At 38.3% G+C, this 22,547-nt stretch overlaps 1 protein-coding gene across 1 annotated transcript in view; it reads right to left on the bottom strand.

Moving 5' to 3' along the window:
• LOC139698577 (uncharacterized) overlaps positions 1 to 22,547 on the bottom strand; it is a 56,199-nt gene that overhangs the window by 15,822 nt on the left and 17,830 nt on the right. Inside the window, exon 10 of the mRNA XM_071597417.1 lies at positions 3,864 to 4,420. Within this exon, the coding sequence (XP_071453518.1) occupies positions 3,864 to 4,420 (557 nt within the window). The remainder of the gene's footprint in view (positions 1 to 3,863; positions 4,421 to 22,547) is intronic.

Here is a 22,547-nt window from a genome sequence, read left to right as displayed (position 1 = left end):
TAATTTTTCCATTGCTTTCCTACTTTACTTCATTTTGATCATCTTGTACCACCACTGATTGAAATTCAATATTTATAACCGAAACATTATCATTTCACAGTTCTATTTATTATGAGATAAATTGCAGAAAGAAAAACTCTGTCTAGGACAAAATTATGGATCTCTGAACATTTTTATTAGCACAAAAATCATTACTATTATTGGCCATAATTATCTTTAAGTAAATCATTTAAAAAAAAGATGATCAATGCATATTAATTTTGGATGCATAGAATTGAACCCAAGTATTTAAAAAAATAGTTTAGGTTTTGATACGAGCCCTGAATCCATTATTGACTTTTACTTTATAGTTCATGGATTCTTGATAATTCATTCATGAACCAAATATTACAAATACGCAATTGATCTTAGGAGTTGACGCACTAATAAAACCTAGCTCAGCTCCACTGGTGGACCATGCCCCCCAACCCTAAGACACCTTTCATGATATATATCTGATGATTTTTCAAATCAGGAGAAAAAACTCACAGTTTCTAGTGCACTTAATTATTTCTTCATTAATTTATCAGAATACGTATAATAAGGCTCATGCCTGTTAATAAGAGATAATGTTTGGAAGCCCACAAAAATAAAAGTTTATTTGATGAATATGCGCAGATTCCCCAGAATTCATTTCCGGTCAATCCACTTTTTTGAGAAAATCATTAATTCTGAATACTTTTCAAAGATTTATCCACAATTATGATGAGATTCTCCTCAGGCTTTGGCTTGCAGATGGGTGAAAAAATGCATGGAATGATGAGGCTGAATTATGCATGTTTGCATCATGCAATTCGTGCAAAGAACATAAAAAATAGATAATAATTCTTCACTGGGGCTAACTAAAGCATTCCTTCACCACATGAACAACAGAGGACACACTCCTATTAGCTAGATGAGATTTTAGGATTTAAAGCAACCCTGTATTCACTATTCATCCATGCCTGATATTATCAACTATAAATTTTAAATATGACATGATCCATGAAATGATATCGTGGTTTCTTCAAAAAGTGCAGATATTTTAACACTACTAAATTACACAAAATAGATAATTGAGAGATTTGACAAAATTTTCAAGATAACATTCATTTTTGAAATTTTTTGGTTGTCCTATGGGCATGATGAGCAAAAGATGCTATAATCAAGGGAATGGCAATTTAATTAATATATGTAATGACAATAGTAATTATACTTCTCTGCGAAGTTGAAGGAATTCATGGAGAAGTTATAATTCAAACCAGTTGGCAATCTACATTAATGTTAATGCAGAGAGAAAAATAATAGCATCACTAGTCTCTTTATTAAATTTTATGAGACCTTGTAATTTCTGTGGAATAATCTAGAACTGCCCAATGTACATAAATACTGAAATAAAAGGTTGTATTTCCTTTTAACATTTTATCTCCTCTGGTCTAAGTGAGGTGAGAAAAATTTCATGATTGTGACACACATGCATCCTAGGTGTTTCAAATTAAATGAGCTATTAATTACATCCAAAAAACCAAAGTGAAATAAGAAAAATGTTAAATTTTTTCAGTGATTACAGACATTTCTCAATTCTCTCCTCTAACTAAACTTTTTTATCCAAGACATTGTTCAAATGTGGTTTTGATCTTTCTACCTCAAAATACAATCCACTCATATTTTTGTGAACAAATGGTATTTATAACCTTAAACATATTTACTTAATCTATATGTTTTCACTGTTTTAATAGTGACTGAGATAATCTATTTTTAGTCTTTCTTCATGGTAAAGTTCAAAATTTTCAAATGTAAGAAAAAATAAATTATAATCTGTATCTAAATTTATTTCAGCAATAATTATTCATTCATGTGGCAATAACCTATTCCAGAGATGCAATTCTATAATCATGCTCCTAAAATTGCAGGCTGCTGAATTCTAATTAGCTAGGTAGGTACCAGTCATATCCAAGCAAGCAGCTCTAAACTCTGTCAAGCTGACATTAAATATGCCAGTAAGCATGGAGGCACTATATCTACACATATATGCTTTTATGGAAGATGAGAAATAAAAAAACACAATCAACTATATCCATCTTATAATATTCATTTCTATCGTTTTTGTACGAGGGTCATCCGGAAAGTAGTACCCGTTCGTGCCGCATGAAGTGCTGACGACGCGAGTAGCCGCTGGACGAGGTCAGATAGCTTCAGTGGCTTGTCTGCCTTCTCTGAGCCAAGTTGCGTGACGCTAGCATTGCCTGTGTTGTTTCTGTGATTGTTTACAATGTTTAAAAAAATTGAGAACGCCGCCAGTTGTGAAGTGAGGGCAGTGATTAAATTCCTCAATGCAAGAAACGTTCGCCCATGTGATATTCATCGCCAATTAAAGGAGGTGTATGGAGACAATGTAATGGACGAGTCGTCTGTTCGGCGGTGGTGTCGCAACTTCAACATGGGGAGGGGGAACACACACGACGATGAGCGTTCGGGCAGACCGTCTGTCATTACAGACCAACTGGTGAGCTCAGTTGACGAATTCGTGAGGAACGATCGGCGCGTCACAATTGATGACATCTGTGAGCATTTTCCCAATGTTTCTCGAACAATTGTTCATGAAATTGTTAAACACCATCTGCATTATGCAAAAATTTGTGCAAGATGGGTCCCTCGCGTATCTCAATGAGCTGGCGGCGAAGGACTATGCAGCAGGAATACAGAAACTTGTCACACGTTATGACAAATGCCTTAATTTGCTTGGAGATTATGTTGAGAAGTAGTTTAAAGTATCCTCTTTCAAATAAAATTTTTTATGTTTGTTAATATTTACTTTTGTGTCTTTATTTCACGAACGGGTACTACTTTCCGGATGACTCTCGTAATTTTATTTTTAGCAAAAATTACAAGCTGCACACACATTGGGGTTTAATAAAACACTAATAGAGGTACAGCCAGATTTTCTAGTCCATAGATATTTGAAAAGGAAAATGAAATTCATCTTATTCAGGTTTGTTGTAGGCGACCAGAGACTATATTGATAACCGATGTGGTGATAAAATCACCTGAAAATGTCAAAGAGATTGGTAGCAAATGTACTAGTAAGATAACCTATCCAGCTAATGGTTTTATAGGTTCTTCATCAACTCAAAGTCCTAAACAAAGTTTTCTAACAGATAAAATATAAGAGAATATTCCTGTAAGACAGATGTAGTAACTTAAATAACTTATGATCATTCAAGACTCAGCTTGGGACGTCAAGTATCATCATGAATGTAAGACTTCATGTATACCAGTATTGATATGAGACTCAACTTGAATAAGACTCTACTGAATTGAAGACAGCACTAATGAGAGAACCAAAATTGTAATAGGAACATAGTAACTGGTATATAAGAACTAGAAAATAAAGTAATTGGTTCATTATACGAAATAATAACTGAACTATTTTATTTATTGGCTACATTTTAGTCAAGTATAGTTGATAATATTTTTCATTGCCTACATATTTTATTGCTAACAGAAAATAAGCTAAAACATTTTAAAAAACATATCAGTATCCAAATAGAAAATCATTTTTAAGGAAAAGAAACCCCTAATCATTTAGTGAAATATTTTGATTCAAGAGGTCTACATAGTTTTCTTCAGGGTTTCTCCAGAATTTGAAGCATGGTGCATTAGAAGTGGGATGTGTCAAGATATGAGTGCTGCTTGCAATCATTGTTAAAAATAAAAGGATAAATAATTATTTCCTTTTCTGATCCTTTGTATAACTGCATCCTTATTTTCCAAGATATTACATCCAATGTTAATCTTCCACTGGCCTGTGTGAATGACTGAAGAAAGGAGAAGAGAGTACTCACCCTTCGCTGCTGGAGGATTTGCTGTCTCCTGACTGCTGCCGAGCTTCCTCTGGGCGAGGCGACCCTTAGTGGGGGCGGGGGAGGGATCGGGGGCGGTTGGTGCCCCCTCTGCTGCTTCCCCAGCGCCCTTGGCAGTGACATCGACCTCTGGAAGAACTGCGAGAGGATAGGGTCATCCTCGGGGGAGGTGAGGAAGCCCGAGTTGAAAGGCACGGATGAAGACGCTATGGGGGTTGTGGCGGACGACGCCGCCTGCTGGTGCTGGAGGTACTGATGGTGCGGGTGGTGCTGGGAGTGGTAGTCCGCCATCGCCGCCGCGCCCTCCGGCACCTCCTCGACCTCCTCGCCCTCCCCCTCGTCCCCCTCGGCAGGCTCCTCCTCTAGCACCCGGTTGAGGGCAGATGAGGAAGACGGGGAGGTAGCGCCGCCGCAAGAGCCCTCGGGCGAGTCCTCAACCAGCACAACCCTCTTGCTGCTCCGGTCGCGGTGCCTCCTTTCCGATTCCCTTTTCACGATCCGAACCGTCTTGATTTCCGTTTTCTCCCTCGGGATTATGCCTGAAAGGTAATGGAGAGAGATCAAGTCGTTGAAAACATCGCTAGCGCGTTTCCTTGTCCCTCCCGGTGCAGAAAAAGAATTCACGGGAAGTGAGAAGAAAAGCAAGGCATCGGAATATCGTCGCCGAGTCGAGGGTCTTCATTACCTACCTCTGCGCATTCCACATGCACCGACCGCGTCCTTCTGTCGCTGGAGAGGGTAGATTCTTTTTATTTCAATGCGCTCATGGTTATCTTGTATCGAAATATATTGCAGCAAATACCCTGTAAATTCCCGACGTAATATTTGGGGCTGAATAACAAAGGATTTACCATACGAGCGTAATCGTATACTTGCCCTAAGTCGGGTAATGCACAGAGGTAAAGAAGAAAATGAAGTAATAACGACGTCACCTCATAGAATCGAGCCCTCTTCAAAAGTGGCGGGAAAAGAACTAAACCTATATTAAATGATTAAAAGCAACATTACGGCCCTCAAGATGGGGAGATTGTAACTAACCGTACCCAGGGAAAGCGACGCTTAATGGCTCTTAAGTTTACGTTTCCACAATTTTTGCTTTTAGTTAGTAGCATACATTTTCTTCGAAAATCAAGATAAAGATGTTATAATACACTCTGATACGAGCATATTGTTATGCCTAATGATGCCGCATTACGGCGAAAGACGCTGTGCCGTTATTTTATAATTTCGTGGAAAAGTACTAATTATATAAATATGAATATTCAAACCTTCCACGAAGAGTTTATTTCAAAGACTTGGGCACTGGTTTGATGCTAAATATAGCCCTGCATTATTATTAGATGGCCGTAGAAAGAAAGCTTAGGTATGTGAGTACGGGTAAGGGTGTAGGAAAGAAGAAATATTTCATGAGATAGGGAAGAGGATACTGCCGGGGAAATTCGAAAGAGGAGACAACATGCAGAGTGTTATCTTGAAGGCTGTATGTAGAGGAAGGATATTGAAAATCGAGAAGGATTTTGAGTTTCGAGAAAGAAAGGGCGGACTATAAAGTTCAAGAAGCTAAAGGAAAAGGGTGCAGAATATAATTAAATTAATATCGGGCAGAAAAACTTGATGAAGACCATGAAGAATCACAACTGCAGACAAGAACCGCAGAAAACATCTAATCCAAAGACTATGAAACAATGACTAGGAAATAGCATCGTGATCCTATCGTATCATGTAAATCAAGCTTACGCTTAGGCGGAGTACGATATACGAGTATGGAAGCAGTCCACAGAAGCTTTTACGCTAATTGGATTATCGTATTATATTTTAAAAACGCAGTTCCATCAACTGAAATTTAATCGTTCGCAAAATCCTCCCTTTTTATAATAAAGGTATAAATATTATTTGGACGGAATTAAGTTCAACTACAGCAAAAAATGGATGAGGTAAAACCATAATGGTCACATACGGGACATTTTTTACACGTTTAAATCGCAATACGGTGCAATGAAAAACGAACAATATTGAATCACAACATAAAACTCTTTTGTGCCTCGAGTTGCATACGTATGATAGATATCTGTGCACAATAATACTGAAGTATCATTATATCAGTACTGAATCAAACCTCAGATGCAACTAAAGTAAAATTACCATTGAAAGTTAACGACAGATTAAAATACATGTTGTCCATGATCACATTTTCAGACCACGCATATTTTAAGGCTGCTTAACTATTAAGTACCGACTGGAGTATAGAGCTGGAGAAGTACCGAGTTAAAACCATTACCTCCGGGGAAAGCAAAGAAACTCGGTAGATACCGAGATCCTGACCCCGATTTCAAGACCTTGACTTTCGTCTTTGGCACCGAGGAAGCCACAGGGAGTGAAGTGTCGCCTCCAAACTGCGAATACAATGGTGGGAGTGGGAACATTTGATGAATGAAAGATGACCTATGAGATGGCAAGAGAAAATAATGAAGAATGCTTATGGTTTTCATTCATAGGCTAAGAAAGGTAGAAGCGCCATGAGGAGAGGTCAGCATTTAATCAGCGGGGAATTTTCACCTATACTAACAGCAACAAGGAAAGAAAATTGATTCCAAGTTTTATCGGTGAAGTGGTAATATCTCTTTTGTTATACATACTTACAATCGAATATGTATAAAAATAAAACAAACATGTCAATGGAAGTTTATTTGAACAAAAAAAAAACGTTTGAAGCTAAAGAGACGCGGTCAGATTTACGTAAAAGTTAAACAAGAATAAGGAAGGAAAGACCTAGGAATAGTACACGAAAAAGAAACTATGAACGAAATGCTATCACAAAACATAATATCTGAGATATTTTCCACGGATTTTACCCTCGAAGGACAATGAGTTAAATCCTTTCGGTCCCTCTCTTCTTAGAACGAAATTGGAAGAAAGTACAATGAAATATAACAAAAAGACGGGCAATGGATTTTGAAGAAGAATGTGAAAAAGTAGTTCCTGATGGGGTTTCTGAATGTACGTTGAAATAAGGTGTGATGAAGATACCAATGTACGCTTTGAAAACTCCTGATGATTATGAATGAGAATGCGAGAAGATACCCGTGCTCGTATATTTTGATGCACCCAGTTGTTTTTAGCTTCAATAAAAATATGTGAAGGAGCTGACCTTTTGAAATTTAGGAATGGTTGTAGTATGATACCTTATTACGTCGAAATTTTGGAAATCTCCCTGAATCGGACTGTGGGAGACTGACGGAGTAACAGGAAAAATGGATGTGAAAGCTAAGAGAGAAACGTACATGAAGGATTATAAAGCATGACTGGGAGGAAGTTTCGTGAGGCTGCTGGGACTGCTATCAATATAATTCCAAGTTCGTTGAATAAAAAATTAAAACGTGATATTCCGGAGGTTAGGACTTAGTTGAGATTGCTAACCGAGGTCATTCCTTCATTTAAATCGACGCATGACCGCGTGTTCTGTATATATACAAGGTGAGATCAAACTAAGATTGGACTGATTTATTCTGCGCAAACCGTTCAACAGATCGAAACGACAGACCGTGTGCGCCATCTAGCGGCACGTCTGACGACTAAAACGAGATGTGTTCTGTTGTTTACGTCGAGTCGTCACGCTGCAGCAGCGGTACGTGTCTTAACCTGTTCGTCGCCGCGTGCAACGGCAGCAATGATGGAGCTAGAGGACGCCGGCTCACACGGCGCTGATTGTGACTGAGTTTTTCTCCAGACCCGGAACTTCCGTGACACTGCAGCCACCCTACTCTCCAGACGTGGCTCCAGAATTTTTTTTGTTGCCAAAGTTAAAGTCAACCTTGAAAGGGCGCCGATTAGACTCTATTGCGGATATTGCAACTAATTGTACGGCGGACCTGAAGAGGATCCCTAAGGCGGCTTACCAGGCAGGGTTCGAGAGCTGGAAGAAACGTTGGCAAAGGTGTGTCGTCAGCCAAGGCATAATCTTAGAGGGCGACAAGTTCGATTAATCTGTATCCGTCGAAATAAACAGATTATAAAATCAGTCCTGTCTTTATTGATCACATCTTGTGTGTGTGTGTGTGTGTGTGTGTGTGTGTGTGTGTGTGTGTGTGTGTGTGTGTGTGTGTGTGTGTGTGTGTGTATATATATATATATATATATATATATATATATATATATATATATATATATATATATATATATGTGTGTGTGTGTGTATGTATGTATGCGTGTGTGTAGTGCGCAAGACTAATTGCGAGAAAATGACAAGCGACTCGCTGCATTCGCTGGGAAATATGAACACTTGAGGCCGAACGTATCGCTTACCCTAAGTTAAACTAACGGCGCTGTGCGTGGAGGAAAAACCATGATCGCCTAAAGATAAGCCACAAACAGAATAAATGTAAGAATCGGGACTCACTAACTAAGATAATGCAGCTACCACAAAATTTCTTGGCAGAGTGGAATTATTATGTATTACGGCTTACGATGGTGTTCATGATCTATGCATAAGCTATGCCAATTGGGGAACGCAAATGTGAGGGCAAGTGGTAAATGTTGCAATTGCATGCACCAGGGAGGAATTCCGGCCCCATTCACGTGTTTAAATATAATTTCCCCGGGTTTCAGACGCCCGATGATTACGCAATGCTTATATTCTCAATTATACTCACGCTCAACTCTTCTCAGCAAAAGCTCCTATGCCACCATTAAGCAACGCGAGGCAAGGAGCACAACTTACTAATGCATGGTTACCGTTGAAACCAAGTTTCAGCCAACATTATTATCTCACTGGACTCTGAAGCTATTTTTTTTCTTTTCCGCATATTTCCAAATCAAAGGATACGATTCCAGAGTAGACATTTCGGATGACTCAATTACGCCTCATTGCGAAAAAAGATTGAACTAGCGTTAGTTCTCGCTGTCCTTTTCCAAACGGCGGGCAATATCTAAGTCATCAAAGGTTTCCCAAACCACGGGATTGTAAAAATCCAGGACGCCAATAAAGATAAAGGTAATTAATAAAATATACCAGCGCTTTTTGGCATCTATCGAGATTCACGAATAAATTGGTCAACAATGAAAGATGTCATGCCATGCGATTTATCCATATTTTTAATTGTTTTTTGGTTTAAAGATAAAGATAAAACTGTGATATAAATTTATTGGAAATTAAATAACTAGTATAACCGAACCAGTTAAAATAGGAACGTCAGGATTTTTACATGCTATAGTGTTTGATGCCACAGAACTCCTCATAAGATAAGAGAAAAAGAAGAGAGGAGATGAGGCAGACGTTACCAGAGACGTTACCAAAAGCAAACGACGTCGTAAACGAAGGTGTATGGGTTTCAACAAAATTTATAAAAGAATTTCACCGGTTAAAGGTAGATTTTGTACATTTTTGAAAATTTCTTCCTTAAAGATTCAGAGAGGCAGCTTTTGTCCTATACTCATACAATAGACTTTCTTCAACATGGCATGTACACTGCCTTTAAGTATTAAGAACAATCTACCAGCACACTGATTGACAGACGAGCATACATAACAATCCAAATGATTTATTTAAACTGAGTTTCAAACTCGTGTATACTATATGTGATGACCATCAATGTGTGGTGATGCACAATACTATGAAGTCATTTGACGTGTAATGAGTTGGGGGAGTTTCCATGCATCTAGAACTCCTTCACTATGAAAATTTCACGGAAATGCGTCAAGGTAACATAGAGAGAGAGAGAGAGAAATCCCCAACACAATGATTGCCTACCAACATTTTCCGACGCAACTTTCAAGGACGGTCGGGTGCTAAATATCACGCCAGGACACGATCTACCTTCACCGAGTTCACACGACCCGGACGATGAATTCATGGACTGAGGATTCTTACGTTTCCTCCGAGAGCTCTCTCGGGACGAAAGAAAAGTAACCGAGGTAAAACTGACTAAACCGAAAACGCCAAGTTCATTTACTGGGGCCCAGATTACATATATACACCCAAATTACACACACACACACACACACACACACACACACACACACACACACACACACATATATATATATATATATATATATATATATATATATATATATATATATATATATATATATAACTGGTGAAAGTCTCACGGACGTGAATAATAATGCATAAAAGTTAGCACTTGGTGCAAAAAGACAAAAACACAGAAACATACAAAAAAGAAAAGAAACTCCCTCGGTTTCAAATTTACGGTGGTCAAAGCCTTCTCTCTCAAGGAAGAGGACAGAACTCTGAACGGTGGCTTTCAGCGCGGCTGAGAATGAACAGCGGCTTTCGGCGCGGTTAATTCTTCTTCTCGCGGCGTTTCGCTCGTTGGTATACGCTCAAACGTGTAATTATTCGTGAAAACTTCGAGATGGGTGAATGATAAAGGAGAATTTCTTCTCCCCATCCCCGATCCCTTTCTAGCCCAAATCACCCACCCATCTGAGCAGCGTAAATGCCCGCAACGGTCGTGCGCACCCGGCTTACAGCCGGCAAGGACGGGAGAGAAGACTAAATGTTCTCGCATAAAATAAATCAATAGCATCTATTCATATCAAATTTCCATATGTACGTATAAACTTGTGGGTCCACAGCGATTTGAATTATGTACTTTTCCTCTACGTGAAAACTCTCATCAAGAGCGTCTTCTGGTCTTGTGCATCCGATTTAACGGTACTAATGTTATGCTTGAAATTAAAAAAATGTACCCACGTAAATATTCAATTTCTTTGTTCCTGTATTCATATATTTGCACGTCAAGAATCATTTAACGGTAACACTTTTGAATAAGAAAGTTTAAACCAGGAGCGATTTTCCCAACGGAGTTGCACACGGGGAAAAATCCACCTTTTTCCATAGAATCAAGACAGCTCAATAACTGGTAGACGATGTTGTAACAGTTACAATATCCACATATACTAATACATAGAACAATCTCTTTCACTTATAAAATCGGATTATTCGGCAATCTGCTCATTAAGTTAACGTTCAAATTAACCATAGATTGGATTAACGAGACATTCTAAAACCGGAGGTAAAAGTAGAATACAGGTAACTGTATTCTACTTTTATACCTGTATACCTTTTTTATACCTTTTTATACCTGTAACTTCCTGAAGACCATTTTGGAAGGAAGAGTGAATGGAAAGTGCTAAAGTGAAAGGTCCTGGATGTGATATATAAGACGAGTGAAGGCAGTCGTGAGTGCAAAGAAACACGAAAGCACGGCTAGGTTGAGATGAGATCTGCGCTTGAATAAAATTTTGGGATTGATGGCGATGATGACAAAGTGATATGTTGAATAACATTACATAGTTTTAAAAAGGCTGCAGGAAGTCAAGTCGTCAAGGTGGCTAATGGCTTTCTCATACTGATGAGAAGGAAAATTTAAATCCTTTTCCAGAAATATTTAAAAAAAAACTTCCGACGAATTTTACTAAGTCTATGACATTTTCTAATTTTTCGTTGAAAGAAACAATATTATAGAATTCCGGTTTTCTAAATTGTTCGAGTTATCGTTGAAAGATGCGCTTCAGTTTGTTTTGTCAACACGTTCTTTCTACGGCGAATGCTCGTACAAGCCAAATTCCCAGGAAATGCCAACTCTTGGGAAAATAGCAGTGAGTGTCGTTGTTCAACTACGTATGTGGCCCGTTTCGTGAGCCTGCTGGCAGAGGCGAATTCAAAGGATAAGAAAATAGAAGACTTTTTTCATCGATGGTGAATACACACATGGGTTAGTCAGGGAGTTGGACAGAGAAAATATAACATGTAATATACTTTATAAAAAGAAAAATAGACGTTATAAATAAATGATCATTTGGATACACGTAGCTTCAGAAACCAAAAAGTCAGATCACCAGCCAAGTTAACTGTATGGCCATATCGACAAAGGTATAACGATATACCTTTGACCAAGAGAACTTGTAAAATGAAAATTTATTTACGACAATTATTATGATTTATAACACGAAAATACTGGTAAATAATGATTAACTAACCATACGCAGCTATGGAGAAATCAAAGGTAATTTTTTGAGGTAAAATAAATTACATAACTGCTCAAATACGCAGGAAAGAGGAAGAATGCCTCATTTGTGGAAACTGAATACGAACGTATAGTAGCCAAGCTAGAATCTTCACGAAGACTACAGCTTTCTATTGTTAATTTCATTCTTTGAGGAAAGTACCTCCAATAAAAGCATTCGCACAATTCGAAATGGTCAAGTTCATATGGGTTTTGATATAATTTACGGTTTCTTGAATTTACGGTATTCTTCCTCTTTTAGCGGCCCCATTTGTCGAACATACAAGTAAAATGGTTTTACGGGTCAAATCTCCGGTAAACTAGGAAGCATACGCGTTGCATCGCGAAATGAACTCAACAAATTTACGATTTTCCGCACTGAAGACTTCTGCGAGAGGTTCTATTTTGTACAGTATGTGTGGGTGTTTATATTCCCGTTCTTCTTAACTTTAGGTCCTGTTACCAGGAGTAAGAGGCTCAAAAACTGGAAGACGCATCACTCGGAGGCAATATGGACTTCGAAATGTCACGAGGAGAGAGTCGAGAGGTGAATAACGGTGTGAAATCCCGAGATCCCAGCCGCGAATCAAATTCCCACTATTCTCCCACTCTCCCCCCCCCCCTCCCGCATGCCTTTACGGTCGACCGGAGTTGCCTGCATCGGCGCGCATCCCACTCCGCAGATGCGCAATTCGGACGGAGTGGTGAATGTAACTGACGTCGCAACGCCGGAGTAGGTAGGGCCCGCGGGGGTTTTCGCTAGCGAAGAGCGACGGAGAAAACACGATAGTAAAACGCTTAAGGGGGGCTGGGGGGGGGGGTGAAGAACTCGCGTGATGGAGAGAAAATTTCCCGCTTCTGCGGTAACCCCGGGAAATTGAGGGTCGCGGCCTTAATTCGCATCGTCGGAGGTGGGGCACAAAGGTAGTCGGGAGGTTGATTCGCGTGTTCATCCAGGAATTCCGCGTTCGTAGTAAGAGATTCGAAATCGACTGGCATGACGGGCCAAGTGATAATGACAACGCATCGGATGAATCTCGGGAGAGTTTACTCATTTCAATCCGCTGAAATCAGTAAAGTCAGCACTTGACTGAGTGAAACCAAAGTCAAATTCAAGTCGGAATTAGAAAATAACATCAACTACCTCATATGCCTGAAGTGAAGTGAAACATTTGCCCCACTGTGAGGCGCGAATATTTAGTATTTCCGATGATAGTTACACCAGTCAGTCTCAAATTATGTTGAGACGGTAAAGGCGTGGTCGGAAACTTCCGAGTTTTAATAACCAATTAATTTTTGAATTACTTTTCTAATTAAAATTACACACATATAACAGGACGCGGAGGACCTTTTACAAAAGGCTTAAAATGCCTACATCTTTAATTTTAAAGAAGTTCAAGAAAAATGTATAATCATAAAATACACATATTACAAATGAGCAGAAAAAACTCGATGCAATCTAATTAATTCATAGACAACTTTTTGAGAGAATCCGAATGAAAATTTGTATTTAATTAACACTCAATATTCCGAACCGTATAGTTTCAGGCTTAATTTTGTGGAAACTCTCCATATTGGAGAGATTAAATTTAATGTAATTTAATAAAAAATTATGATTTTCACCATTCAATTTTTTTCGCGGTTTCGGGGCATGGGCGACGTTCATCAGTTTTCCTATATCGCCTAGGCTTCGAGACCGGTGGAGTGTAGTGGATTTTTTGTGAGTATGTGCGGTGAATCATGAATTTTCACAAAGTAAAGCCTGAAACCATCGAATTCGGTGCTCTTTCCCTCACCCTCCTCCACTCCACCCCTCTCTACCACCTATTTGGCATTTTCACCTAACCAATCATTCTCTACCTCCCGCCCACCAAAACACCCCTCCCTTCTCTCAAAGGATATACATTTGCCAACATGCAAGTAACTTTCACCTGAAAATTACCTGGAGTGTTGAAACCCGAGTCTTGTGAATAAAAATAGTGAATTGGAAATCAAAATTGTTAATCATGATTTCTCTCCAACCCAATATTCCTATTAACCGTTTTCATAATTTCCAAATTCGCTACTAATGTGCTACTGACCGGGCGTTTTATAACTAGTTTTTCGCGAAACAGACAAAGAATAAAAAAATATTGGTGCAATCAAATAATTTGCCAATTTTGAGTAGGAAAAGCAATTCTGACTTCGACTGCCGGTCTGATTGAGTTTCTAAGATTGTTGGTGATAAATAATTATAGAAATCGGAGCAACGAGAAAACATATCCCAAAAGATCCTTCTTATGCCAAAACATTCTTTCATTTTTCGACGCGTTTCCCCCAAAGGATTGAATTTTTAACGAAATGGCTCACCCTTCAATGCTACCCGAATAGAAATTCGGCAACGTAAATTTCTGAGCTTCAAACAAAGGAAGGGGGGCGCGGCGTGAGAAATACAAGGTAGTGCGATACGAATATTAAAGCCTTGCCGCTGTCGGAGCGAACAATTCCCTTAATTTGAGAGCTGGGAAAAAACGCGACCATTAGGCCGGATGTGACCCTTCACAGTGTATTAATTCGTCTCTCTGAGTCAGGGCGAAATGATTAATGAAATGAATGACCCGTTAGGCGATGCTGAATTTTTTTATACAAGAGAGCATAGTTCATTGTTCTGGAGTCAGCTGGCAAGCAACAATGGGCTTCGTGTCAATCGGGAGCGACGGTTAAATTTCAAAACAAAAAGAAAATATACATCCCTTCATAGTAACCTTTCTTACGTTCGCAGTATTCCCGGAAGGTCTACTAATCAACGGATTGAAAAAATGAAAAAAAACAACGTACTCATCTTCAGAAACCCAAAGGTCATGAAACCGGCATTCTGATAACATTTTGTCACTGTTTCCATAAGTAACCAACAGTACTTGTCGTGAAAGGAATAAGGGTGGCTAAACATAAAAGCTAACTCTTTCAAGTGAAACGAAAGTGGTCATGCGCACGCCTGCTCTTATTTTTTTCGATTACAATTCTTCTATGAGAACATGTTCTTTGAGACAAGAAAGATTTTCGCAACAGCAGTAGAGAGAAGTGGAGCAGGTTGATTGGAGAAATGAGGAGTAGGAAATTTGGATGGACGAGTTATCCAGAGACAATGGGTGATGCTGAAAACACTGTAGGTAAGGTTAATAAAAAGAAGAGACGTTTTGGACACCACGGAGGGAAAAAATATGATGTAGAGCTAATCGAGATGGATGATTTAGTGCGAAGCAAATGGTTTTTTGTGTTTAGCATTGCAAATTAGGGGCTAAGTTCGTTTGAAATCCATAGCTTTGTGGAATATATAGTAATTTAAGTTCCACTAACAGCCAAGGGTAGACTTCGACTAATAATGATATGGCGTTACTTTTCAGGTTTCCCTATATGAACCGGGGTGTAGCTCCCGACATCGAGACCAGCCAGAGGTCTGTGCAAAAGGGTATCACGACAGACATGGCTTCCTCACCCAACCAACAAAGTCTGGAAATTTTGGAACCTCGGGCTGCCTGAATATATTTGGAAAAGAGCCATAGTTTACTCATGTTCTCCTCCGCTCACGTCATCTCTAGCGGACGTCAGATAAAAATGTCGTTTTTAAACGGGTGCACTATACTAAACTGTACAATAGAGGGAAGAAGGGGGAAAAACGTGGATTGTGCAGTTTGGTACAATGAAGGTTTGAGAGCATTGTCCTCATTAGATGTTAACGTAATTAGAAGCTATGAAAATTACGTTCCCTCCCCATTTTCACGCGATATCTTCCGTTTAAACGCGCGGTCTGAATGTGCAACTGGTCGCGGAGGCGTAAAAAAATAATCCTGGAACGTCACCAATAAAATATTAGAAAACCTCACAAATGTTTACTGCGTTCCTTTGAAGGGTTGCTTTTGAAGTTATCGGTGGGTGTGGACAGGAAAAATTGCGTGCAGTATTCGCAATACCCGCGCCTATGAAACGCACGACAGTAAATGATGTATTTGCACAATGAATCCCGTTTCGAAATAGAACTGAATAATATTAAATGAATTGTTTCGAGTAAAGAATATTGACTTTTTAAAATTATTAATGAAAAAATCACTCTTCGGATGTTGTACGAAAAATAATTGATAAATTATAAGAATTAATTTCTTCGAATCGCACGAATAGTGTACATATTTACCTGTTATAATTTATAAAGTAACCACATTAAGGCTAAAAGGTACATTAGAGATAAAACGTTAGTTTTTTTCTCATTGTACTTACTTCCTTTTGATATCACAATAAATACAAAAGACAGTACCATTATGCTGATCCGTTTAAATAATACTACTAATTATTTTCGGTGAGAATCTTAATTTATGTAATTTATTTGCACAGCTATTAATCGATTACCATTTCCATTCCGAATGTTTGACACAAAATTTCTGATGCCACATTAAAATAAGTATGAATCGCGTCAACCGTCGGGTTTGTTTTAATAGAGATTTTTTGTTTTTATATGTTTTGGTGTATTTGATATTAAGATTTTTTAATGTATATTTAGAATATATAAATACATATATATATATATATATATATATATATATATATATATTATATATATTATATCTATATATTATATATATATTATATATATATATTATATATATATATATATTATATATATATATAATATATAAATATATACATATGTATGTATATTTCTAGAACATTTTTTGTTTGACTTCCCGTGAGTCCAAGGTCAATTCCTTTCCGCTGTCCCTGGAATTCCTATTAAAGCAGACTTGAAAAATTACACTTATAAAACCGAAAATCACCAGAAAATAGCAGTGATTTTCGGGACTCTCCGTAAAACATCTCAGAAATTTAGCTCAAATGAAAATGACAGCAATTTGTCCATTTCAAGGTAAGAGTCGCCTGTAGGACGAGACAAGCACCATAGGAATATTTTTCTAAGCAAGGAACTCCTGGATATGGCACAGTGAGCACAGATATGAGACAGATTGTATAGGGCACAGTGGGCAGAAGGGTAGTGTTGATGTAGGAGCCATCCGCTACTTTGGAACTGTTGAGGCCGCTCTATAATTGTTATACATAATTAATAATAAAAATATCTATGAATATTATTAGCAAAAATTCTAAAAATTTCAGTTCGCTCTTTGTCCACCCCGAAGGGAGTATATCATCATGAACTTAATTCATTAGCTCCTAAGTCAAAAACAGCACAGTATTTATGGTCAAAAGTTATGACGTACGTAATATTAGAATCGTGAATGTGTGTAAAATAGGTACATCATCAACATTATTATGTGTAAGATTATGGCCGAAATATCATTATAATTCATATGCGCCATACTATGGACGAAGAGAAATTCTTTTCTGAAAACTGAAATCAGCAAAAATTGCTTCCTGCGTAAATCTCAGCGCCGATCGACGACAAGTCTTCCAATCGCAGCGTAACGAATCGCGTCCAAGGGCGCGGAGAACTGTTGCGTTTGCGTAATTAGACGCGCGTTCCAGCCAAGCAAACGGGCAGTTTCCTGCCGGAGCCGCCCACTTCGACTTCTTCCACGCTGCGTACGCTGCAGGATGAATTTTAGTGCTGGCATAATGTAGATCGCGGCATCAAAGAAAATGGGTCGAACAATTTCAAAGAAAACGGACACCAAGCATCAGACAGGGAGCGATTCAGGAAAGGATGTTCCCGATGACATGCATTCAAAACATAATAATAATAATAATAATACTTCGTTGCTACATTCAACCTTTACTTGTATATCAACCTTTATTTGAACCTCAAGTTAAAAATGATGAAGCTAAAAATGAGATATTTCGCAAAGAATGAACTATTAAGACAATTAGTATTCGATCATTTTTTCCCGCATGAGAAAAAAACTTACATCCAAATGATCGTAATGGTGGTGGATGTATGAGTCAATTTCTACAGCGTGCACATTAAATCTAAACAAAATAGGACAGTCACTTTTCTCTGACATAAAACTTTACAATAAACTTCTAGAGAGGAGAAAAAAATTTAAGTCAAGTGTCAGAATGCAAAAAGATGACGGAACCATGTTATACTATAAAACTGCAGGGTAATTTCCGTACAAATTTTCCTAAGAATGCAGATTGAAACTAATGTAAAAATAAAATATCTTAAAAGATCTCTCAATCTTAATATTATTCCTGAACTTGATTCGCCAACAGGCATCGATGATAATTAAATCGTCCAAAGTTTAAAGCGATATGCCGCAATAACTTATCATTACCTGTCATTCAGTCATTACGTACATCCCTCTGTCTAATGCCCGGAGAACTTTGCATAGGGAATTCTACAAAAATATCACACAGGAGAAAAATATTCGGCTTTAAATTTGTAAAAAAAAACTACAGTGATCAATTAACTGAAGAGGTTTAAAAAATGAATGAATACGCTGGCCAATATGACGGATGGACAAGCGCATAAAAACTATGAAATGAGCAGTGCAACCTGTAAATGACGTAGACTACGAATTGGATGTAAATTTTGTTAAAACGTCGAGAATTATCAATTGACAATCAACTTAAAATTACATCTTGTGAAGCATGTATTAAAAATGCATGCGCCTGTTTCGCTTGGACTTCGGAGGCAATTCGCATTCTGGTCACTGCTGTGGAGTCGCTACACTTGTACTCTTACTTAAAAAAAAATTAAGATGACGATAATTCTCAATTCCGCTAAAACGATTCAGGACTGGTATCTGCGAGCTCTGCTTTGTTGTCTAGCGGACGAATATCCTTTCATGGACCAGCGCGAGTTCCCCCCGTACAGTTTCTCACGGAGGAAGTTGGACGACGCGGAAGAAAAGGTGGTTTCAAAGTGGGCTTCGAATTGCCTCAATTTTCTCCCAAGTGCTACCTTAAAGGTAATGCCTCAGTGAGAAACGACTCGTTGAAAACACGAAGATTATTTTCAAGAGAGGTTTGCATGGCTGCTCTAAGGGATGCGCCAAGATATGCAGTATTCCTTTCGCATCCACTCAACTGGAAGGCTTGAAGGCTGTAATAAAGATTACAGGAAATGACTTTGAGTCCCCAGATGTTAGTGAGCAAGAACAAAGAGTAGTAAAAATTACAGCTTATGATGCCCCTGAGTCCTGAATATAAGTAAACACAACCTTATATATGGTTCCTCAAACATATACGGCAAATTTTTCTGGGGATTCTGTTCTTTAGGATTCTGATCCTTCGTCGAATTATCATACAAAAAAGAAGATTTCGAAGAAAGCCAATCTACTGAAATACGTGAAAGAAATGACTTACATCATGATAAAAAACATGCTGGAGATTTATGAATTTCTCTGAGAAATAAGAGGAAATGGCTCCGCCTCGTGTGACATCGATTCACCTCCGGAAAAGGAGCATTAATCTCAATGTTCATATATGTAAACTGTTTTTTCCTTCATTTCCTGTAGGCTTCGTGGTGGTATATTTTTTTATCTTTCACCATTCGGCACTGAGAGGGGTGCGTGATTTCAGATCGGTGAAAATTACAATGGTTGTCGTGGAGGCATTATCACAGAGAACTTCCATCCCTTAGACATACGAGTAACCTAGTAGAGGGGCTGCATTAGCAATTACTGAACTCCAGCTTAGAAAATGTAAATTCAACTATATATTATTATATAATGTAAATAATAACAAAGTATGCGCAGCAACAATCGAGTCGAGCAACTTCTAAACGGTATTTAACAACGCTATACTAAGTGGTTATACAAAGAAACGCTCAGAATTAACTTAAAGGGGAGTATTTAATACCTTTAAAAATAACTTTTGCCCGCAACACTAAATATTGATTTAAGATTTCCATATTGCTTCAGGGCGAAATGACTTTATTCAGAGTTAACGCAAGGAAGTGAGGATAGCAGGCGCCACATAGAGATATCCAAATAATTTAACGGATCTTTTGCGGAGGGAATTTCTGATAAAACGCGCATCAACGAAGGGATAATGGCATTCGACACTAACGTCAAGAGTTGGTAATCTTATACCTCTGGACCCTAACAGAAACGCGAGGGCGGTAATTCAAAACTCCATTCAGAGCGCTGAAAGAATCTAGGTAGAAGACCTTAGGACCATAACTTACGTTATATGACAACGTAAATGGTAAATTTTCATTCTCAAACATTCGGTGTACGCATTGAGAATACAAGTATGTCGGCTACGATTCACAGAATAAAATTTTCAAAGCGAGGTGAGAGGGAGAGTGAATGGAAGCAGCGGGAATTCCTCTCGACGCAAAAAATACGAAAGAAAGCGCTGATAATGAGCATGACTGACCTTTTAGCCTTCATCACCATCTTCTCTTGCGGTGAATGAGTGAAGTCCATCACTAAAACATGAGAACGCAAAGCGCTTACTATTCGACTTAAAGTCTGACGAAAGTCCTTGAGGCCGCGGTGCGACCATTAAGCCTCCAGCATGCTGCTGTTGTGTAATGGGTTTGCAGCTCAATCGAAAAGGAGTTCGTTAATGCACGTGACGAGCATTATGACCAGCGACCGCTTCAGGACAAAGCGTAAACAAACGCACGCGGCCATGGTGCTTTCGATATGATTTTGAATTGCCTAGAGTTAATGCCATACACCTACACGCTCCCGAGTAATATATATTTTGCTTACATTGGTGGATTTTGCGGGAAAAAATCCGTCCTCCTTTCAAAATATATCTTTGATGCCTCTGCTATAAAAATATATTAACACGCGAGAGTGTTAGAAATTTTGGATAAGAACATCATTTAAATATAAAGGAATGCATTCGTTTATACCATATGGCCACTTCACCAAAGTACATGGTTAAAAGCATATTTCCAGAGAATTGACGCAGAGTTAACTCTGGATTCAACCCACAGAACTTTTATTATAATAATTAAAAAAATAATCTACCGATAAATAAACCACGAAATAGATTACAATCAGAGAAATCCGTATAAATCGTGAGGCCGTTCCCAGACGGAATTAATATCTCCATTAAATTAATCTCATGAAAAATTCAATAGGAAATATTCACTGCAATCAATATGCTCAGGAATGAGTGATATATACTATGTATTTCCAAATGTTGACTCCATTTAGTTCTTGCATAACAATAAGTCACCTTGAATAAATGAATACAATCGTTCACCCGCGTGCCATGAATGGGAAACGGACTAAAATTCGATGACAGTCAAGAGAGGGACGTGGTCGTCAAAATACACTCCTGGCTCGTGCCTGGAGAGGTTAAACGCAAGCGTCCCAAATTCGCACTTGAAAGCGTTGACGACAGGATGTGAACCACATACTTTTAAATTGGCACCATACATGGAATGCTCACCCTTAAAAAAAAAGGGCAGTAAGGCACCATCCGGAGATGAGCGGTTCATTTTTGAAGACACCGAATGTCTAGATCCAAATAGGCATTCGAAAGACGACCGCCCTATCCCTCCCGAGAGAGCACTCGACAAGTCACGCGACGCATGTATGTTCGAATCTCGTTCAAGGCATGGTGATCGCGGAAGCAGAAACCGTGAAATGTGAACTCAACTTTTGGAGCACTTACCGCAGAAAACTGAATGCAGTGAACTTTGTCTTCATTCTTCCACTAAGATATTCAACTTTGGTTTTCTTAGCGGGAGAAACTTAATATTTCAATGTACTGTACAACCCTTGGGCTCTTTCTAACCTAGCGGTCAAAACCATTGGGCAGCTAATATGATAAATACATATGATATTGCATTAGGTTCAACTATTTTTATTCGGACTCCCCCATTCAGATACGTGACTTTAAAAATCGCACCTTTTTTTATAAATGTCTTCGCTTTGCAAGAGGAAGGTGGGCGGGGGCCATGTCTACATCACACTCGTCTCACTGTATCGCCACGTTATGCTAGAAAGTGTCAAGGCACCATCCTACGAGCTACGAATTTGTTTTATATGGTGCTCATTTGAGGAAAATGAAGATAAAAGCCAAGATTGTGCATCCAGTATGTTGGAATTAGAAGATTTTGTGATCGTAAGTTGTAATTGCAAAAAAGGAACGTTTAAATTTACCACCATTGGATCAAATTACTCTGATTTTTTTCGTTAAGTCTAATTTTCCGATAAAACAAGTATGTGAGCAGTATTTATAATTTCATCGGCGGATTGAACCCGTTCATTCGATGGAATTACGTAATATCACAGAACATGTTTATTTTACATGTGTACTTTCCGTCACAAAACTTGAACTCACGAAATAGGACCGGTCTCGACAATCGCCAGATGATGAAGATAATCGCTGAGGGCGTATTTTACTTATAATAGTATACCAAAAATTACAATATTATAAATATATAAAAAAGTATGAAAGAACTACAAGTTATAGTATATTTAACAAAATAAGAGTCAAAAGAATCAAATACAAATGTATACTCGTAAAGATTTATCAAATAGATACTTAATAGAACTTCGCCAGATCTATCAATCAAATGAGGACTGATGATCAATTATGACTGATAATGACAGAGTTTGAAAAACTTATTTTTGTTATGAATAGTGATCGAAGCCAAACCTCAACAAAGTTACAATCACATTAGTGTCAAAAATGAAATAGACAGCCTTTTCTAAATAGTCTTAGCGGTTAGATCGCGCTC

This window comes from Hetaerina americana, unplaced genomic scaffold (genome assembly GCF_022747635.1).
Source record: "Hetaerina americana unplaced genomic scaffold, ioHetAmer1.1.p SCAF_89, whole genome shotgun sequence".
Lineage (NCBI taxonomy): Eukaryota > Metazoa > Arthropoda > Insecta > Odonata > Calopterygidae > Hetaerina > Hetaerina americana.
The sequence above is the reverse complement of the archived record's forward strand: the minus strand, read 5'-3'. Positions and strand labels throughout refer to the sequence as shown.